The following is a 6,199-nucleotide window of genomic DNA, read 5'->3' as shown; positions in this document are numbered from 1 at the left end:
AGGATTTTCTGGTCAGAGTAAGACTTCGTATTCTCACATATAGGGCATGGACAACACATAAAACCATTCTGCTTGTTTGCCTCAGCCACTTCGAGAAAATCATGCACGCCCTTAATGTACTCGGAGGTGTGTCTGTTACCGTACATCCATTGTCGGTTCATCTGCTTGCATTATATATAATTAAGTGTGTCAAAAATCATTACAGAACATCATGAATAGATAATTAAGTGACCAAATTAATAGAAGTTCATCAACACATTAAAACCAAAGTACATACATAGTTCTCATCTTCAAGCGAAAATCATTACAGAACAACATAAAGCTCTGCAGAGCATCTAAATTAATTAAACCATACATTGAAACTATGTAAAACATTTCAATGTGTAAACAAATGCGATCATAATCGCAACCAAGGTAACAACTGATCCAACGGCATAATGATACCAAACCTCGGTATGAATGGCATATTTTCTAATCTTTCTAATCTTCAAGCGCATTGCATCCATCTTGATCTTGTGATCATCGACGACATCCGCAACATGCAACTCCAATATCATCTTCTCCTCCTCAATTTTTCTTATTTTTTCCTTCAAGAGATTGTTTTCTTCTTCAACTAAATTTAACCTCTCAACAATAGGGTTGGTTGGAATTTCCGATTCAACAACCTCCTAGATAAATAAAATCTATATCACGTTGGTCGGCATAATTTTCATAAACAATAAATGAACCAATAGTTATGAAAAGATAATATATACCACATCCGAATCATAGACAGGACGAGGGCCGACGGGGGGGGATACCAAAACCATCGCACTATATAAGATGCAATAATAAAAGGAAGAAAATAATACAAGTATCTATCTAAACATACAAGTAAGAATATTTTTCCTTTCAGAAAGAAGATAAGAACAAGAGGCTCACCATGGTGGTGCCGGCGATGAGATCGGCGCGGGTGATCGACAGCGGTGAAGACGGGGATGGGGCGCGACGGACCGCTAAAACTAGACAAATATTGAGGAAAATGGAGCTTGGAGGTCGAGCTTGGAGAGGAGAAAGCTTAAGTAGTGTGGCTCGGGCATTCCATCGAACACCCTGTGTGCATAGGAGGTGAGCTAGAGCACCACCAAGCCCTCTCCCCCTCGGCTGCCAGAAAAAACAGAGCAGTGTGCTTTGCTCGTACGCTAGGGGGTATATATAGGCACCTCATTGGTCCCGGTTGGTGGCATGAACCGGGACTAAGGGCTGCCTTTGGTCCCGGTTCAAGCCACCAACCGGGACCAATGATGGTGGGCCAGGAGCGAGGCCCATTGGTCATGGTTCGTCCCACCAACCGGGACCAAAAGGTCCAGATGAACCGGGACCAATGGCCCACGTGGCCCGGCCGGCCCCCGGGGCTCACGAACCGGGTCCAATGCCACCATTGGTCCCGGTTCTGGACTGAACCGGGACTAATGGGCTGACCCGGCCTGGACCATTGCCCCCTTTTCTACTAGTGCTAGGTTCATGTTCATCACCAGATTGTGTTTTAGCATCAGAATAGAAATATCATTTGAATTCTCAGGTGTCTACAGTAGGTTCACTGGAAGCATGTAAAGTCCTATCATCATTCTTCCCACACCCGAGTACTCAAGTCTCCTTGTTCGGTGATAATGGTGATGAAGCAGCACGCTTGTCATCTTTGTTCCAAGGCATAGGTTCTCCATTAAGAAGAGTAGAGATGGTCTCCAGCATCCTAGAATCTGCAGCTAAACTCATCTTTTTAAACCTGGTTTCATACTCACAGTTTTGGTTCTATAGGTCATAGACTTGTGCTTGTTGATCCTCCATCCTGACGTGGAGACGATTAATGGCCTCCGAGATCTTGTCGCTATCCCACTTCTACTCATGGACAAAATCCCTGATCATGGAGTGGTTAGCATCAACTCCACTGTCCACCATCCTCTAGCACTTGAAGAGTTCTTGCTCCACATCTTCGAGCGTGGACTTCTCGTCTCCCTCCTTCTTCGACCCTTTGAGATCATTGATGTGAAGCACCCCATCCCGGTAATCAACAATCTAACTAACCCGGCACACCAAAACACCCTCCCGCAATTTTCGTCCGATGCACGCATCGCATTCATGCCGGCCCAAAGCATGCAGCAGCTGACATTAATGCCAAGCAACATGACCGGATGGGAGGGCAGTGCTGACCGGTGCGACCTCTTAGGAGCCGCCACATCAATGCAAACGCAGCTTCCTAAGAAACCAACTACGGTCGTTGCGCCGCATTGAAGCGGCTGATGGGCCCTTAGCATGGCATGACCGCAGGAAATTTCAGCTGTGCGCCGGTCATGCACAGCCGCACTTCGTCCTCTTCGAACCCCTCCTCCTCTCCAAGCCTCTCCAACTCCAGTGGCGATGCCGAAGTCATGGATCCCACGCCGGCAGGCGGGGTCGATGGCGATGGCAGTTCATCATCAGGTGAATCTTGGTGTCGCTGTCGTTGCTCTCTATGACCCTCGACATCCATGGCGATCGTCATCTCCTCCGACATTCATGATGCTCGCCGTCGGGAGTGAATAATTTCCGCATAGCCCAAGGTGACAATAATTGGGATTCTTTCGGGTGATTACCATAGTTTGAGGAGTTCATATATTCACTATGTGTTAATGCTTTGCTCCGGTTCTCTATTTAGAGGAGGCCAAAATATCCCTTTGTTTCCTTATGGACCTCGCAGCCACGGGAGGGTAGGACAAAAGATATCATGCAAATTCTTATCGCAAACACGTATGACTATATACGGAATACATGCCTACATTACATTGATGAATTGGAGCTTGTTCTGTGTCGCCCAAGCTTATAACTTTTACATGATGAATGTCATCCAGCATAATTATCCATAACCAATTCAATGCGTACGAGCTTTTCACACATTGATATTTGCTAATTTACTACTATTGATGTTGTTGTTACAATCGCTACAAAACTGCTACTGCTATTGTTACCGGTACTGTTGCTACTATTGCCACTGCTATCAAACTATCATGTTACTGTGCTACAAATCACTTTGCTGCAGATATTTAGTTTTACAGGTGTGGTTTAATTGACAACTCAACTGCTAATACTTGCAAATCAATAAATTTGGGTTAAATACTCTATCCTCGAAAACTGTTGTGATCACTTATACTTGTGGGTTATCACCGCGCTACTGCGTGAAGCGTGAGCCAGAATCCCCACTCCACGGGATGAAGGATGAGCGTGCCCCCCTACCCACATACACGCACCCGCGCACAACCGCGGTTGCGTCCAGATCGTGGGCCGCATAGGAAGGAGCTGGTGTCGCCCCCACACAACCGCGACGTCTAGATCAAACGACACATCAAAGACGAGCCCGCGTCGCCGCTGGTGCATTGCTGGTGCGCCCACATTGCCGGCCCGCATCGCCTCCCCGCCGCCCGATCCTATCAAGGAGGAGCTGCCATCCGCGATCATGAAGGTGCGGGGCCGCATCCACCACCACCTCAGAGTCGACAGTGTTGGAGTTGGAGTTGGAGTTGCCCAGACTAATTAACCAATGTAATATTACATGGTGTGTAACTAATCCGATGTCAGATCTTTAGTCATGGCAAATCGAATGTTTGTTAGGACAATTTATGTTTGCGTGAGGATAACAAATTTAATTTGCAAGAACGGTAATTTCCTTAGACAGAATGAATTAAGATGAATTTACCATGTTTATAACTAAAATTACCATCCACGACGAACACAAGTTGCCACGAAAACAGTTCGTTTTGTCATATTTAAATATCTGATGTTCAGTGGACATCCGGGTCCACAAACAACATCTATTTTTTATAAAGCTGATTTTTTTTTAACACAGTGCAGACACAAGCGATTATATACACGTATATACACTCACCCCTATGAACGCACACACGCACACCCTATCCCATTGAGCACCTCTGGAAGACTGAACCGGCATATCATCTTGAAATTTACGAAGTCATCGTAGGCACCTAGTCGTCGACGGGAACGTCTCCTTCCACCGAATATGCATAGCTGAAAATCATGAAATAAATCCAAGAATAAATGCGAGCACCAGGACTTGAACTATGATGGGCTGGGATATCATGGTCCCTCTAACCATCCACCCACATATTGGTTCGTTTTTACAAAGCTGATTTGGTGCATACCTTTCACGGACAAAGTACCCATGCATGCACAGTTGAACAGAATTCATTGCAATTTGCATACAAATTTTAAGATCGATCACAAGAGCATTCGCGATCGATCATATCGAGCCTTGTTTTGTCGATAGATGAACATAATCGTCATAAACTTAGAAGATAATAATGATTGATGATCCATATGTTTGGGCTACTAGTTTCGGCCATCCAAAAATAAACGACCATATTGGCCAAAGTACTACACTGTTACAGTTTACAGTATTACTAGTACATCACTAGCGCGATCGAACTAGCTCAGGAGGAGTACATGGCTTACTAGTCCCCTACTACTGTACATGCATCAATGGTACATGTACAAGGCGGCCGGCCGGGGCGCCGGGCCGGCGGATCAGAAGGACGGCACGACGCCGTAGCCGAAGTCGAGCAAGTAGGAGGTGGAAGACGGCACGGCATGGGCCTCCGCGTCCAAGTCGTCGCCGTCGGCGTCCTGGTCGGCGCGCTTGGCGAAGCGGCCCTTGACGCGCGGCCGCGACTCGGCGTAGGCCTTCCTGGACGCGTACCGGATGGTCTTCTCGAACCGGCGGTTCTTCCTCTTCTCCCGGTACCGCATCAGCCTCGCCACCCTGCCCTCGCCGGTCACCGCCACCGGACGCTCCGGCACCGTCAAGTACCCCATGTCCACCGGCGACGCCTGCTGCATGCTCACGCCGTGGCTCGGCGGCGCCGCGGTGTAAGCGGGCATGTACGCCTGCGGCTTGGGCCGGGTGAAGTCGATCTCGAAGCTCCCAACGCCGCCGCAGATGGCCTCCGGCACCACGCCGACCTCCGATGAAGAGCCCTGAAAAATTATAGCCCTCTGGATCGATCAGCAAGTTGGTCTACGTACGGCAAGCAAGAAGGCGATCGGTTCGCGCCAAGGCAAAGACGAGGCGACTAACGCTGTGCGCGCCGGAGGCGTTGGCCGTGTACGAGGAGCTGTAGGTCGGCGGCGGCTTGGCGGGGATCCCGCACGCGAAGTCCAGGTCCACGACGGCGGGTACCGCGGCGGTGGCGACCCCGCTGGGCACGACGCTGTCAGCGTGGGCGAAGCGCGTAAAGTCGACGGCGAGGTAGGGGTCGACGAGGTCGGAGAAGAGGTAGTCCATCTTCCCGCCCTCCTTGCCGGCCTCCACGTTGAGGTTCAGCATGCCCCCGTGCTGGCGCAGCTGCTCGGGCACCTCGTCCTGATCCGCCCTAGCCTCCCCGTCACCGGCGCCGCAGAACATCATGGCCTCGGCCGCCACCGCGGCGGCCTCGGGGGAGCCGATGGGCGCGATGGGCACGCGCACGTGGCGCTCGGCGAGCGGGTTGGCGTGGTGGATGTCGGCGTCGCACGCGGCGCAGAGCACGGCGGCGTCGGCCTTGCACGTGACGGCCGCGGGGCTGACCTCGCAGACCTCGCACACCCAGACGCGCTCGTGTCCCGCCCGCGCGTGCGCCGGGCGCGCGTCGCACCCCGTGCACAGGTACCCGGCGCAGTCCCGGCAGTGTACCGCCGCCGGCGCCGCCCCTTCGCACGCCCCGCACCGCCTGCCCCCCACACCCCAGTACTTGCGCAGCTCCATCATAACTAGCTAGCACCCCTGCACGTCCTCTTAGCTCCGACAGGCAATGGCGGGTGCACGCGGTGGTGGTAGTGGGAGAGGAAGAGTGATTGATCTGAGGTGAGGGAGGTGGTGGGGGAGGAGGCAGTAGATGTAATAGTGGGTGGGGGAGGGAGACGTGGCCGGAGCGGGGCACGTGGTAGGTTCCGAGCCAAGCGATGGGTTGATGCCGATATGATACAGTGGGGATTTTGGCGGGGATTTGGTGCATGTGAAAGACGGGGAGACATCGCCGTCGGCGGGCTGGCTGCTGGCTTGGTGCTCGGTGGGTTGGCTTGGCTTTTCGGGGGAGGCAACCGATACCGGGGTACTAATCCCATCTTATCATGTCCTCGTCGATGCTCACGGTGATGCCGGACTGGTATCCGTGAACTCTGATGCCATCGCCGG

General features: G+C 51.5%; 1 protein-coding gene across 1 annotated transcript; it reads right to left on the bottom strand.

The window, feature by feature from the left end:
- Window positions 1–4,259: 4,259 nt before the first annotated feature.
- Window positions 4,260–5,881, bottom strand: LOC119338826 (zinc finger protein CONSTANS-LIKE 5-like). Its single transcript, XM_037611047.1, has 2 exons — window positions 5,105–5,881; window positions 4,260–5,004 (listed from the first exon to the last, which is right to left on the bottom strand). Exons 1-2 carry the CDS (start codon window positions 5,771–5,773, stop codon window positions 4,555–4,557), a joined length of 1,119 nt encoding a protein of 372 aa, XP_037466944.1. The 5' UTR covers window positions 5,774–5,881; the 3' UTR covers window positions 4,260–4,554.
- Between the last annotated feature and the right edge of the window lie 318 nt (window positions 5,882–6,199).

This window comes from Triticum dicoccoides, chromosome 7B (assembly GCF_002162155.2).
Source record: "Triticum dicoccoides isolate Atlit2015 ecotype Zavitan chromosome 7B, WEW_v2.0, whole genome shotgun sequence".
NCBI lineage: Eukaryota > Viridiplantae > Streptophyta > Magnoliopsida > Poales > Poaceae > Triticum > Triticum dicoccoides.
This window is presented reverse-complemented; position numbering and strand designations above follow the sequence as displayed.

What these genes read in the sequence shown, in the direction of transcription:
- LOC119338826 (XM_037611047.1), bottom strand. Translation starts at nt 5,773, where the DNA reads ATGATGGAGCTGCGCAAGTACTGGGGTGTGGGGGGCAGGCGGTGCGGG. An exon ending in ACGCCTCCGGCGCGCACAGC is followed by an intron (nt 5,005 to 5,104) that starts GTTAGTCGCCTC and finishes ATAATTTTTCAG; the next exon opens with GGCTCTTCATCGGAGGTCGG.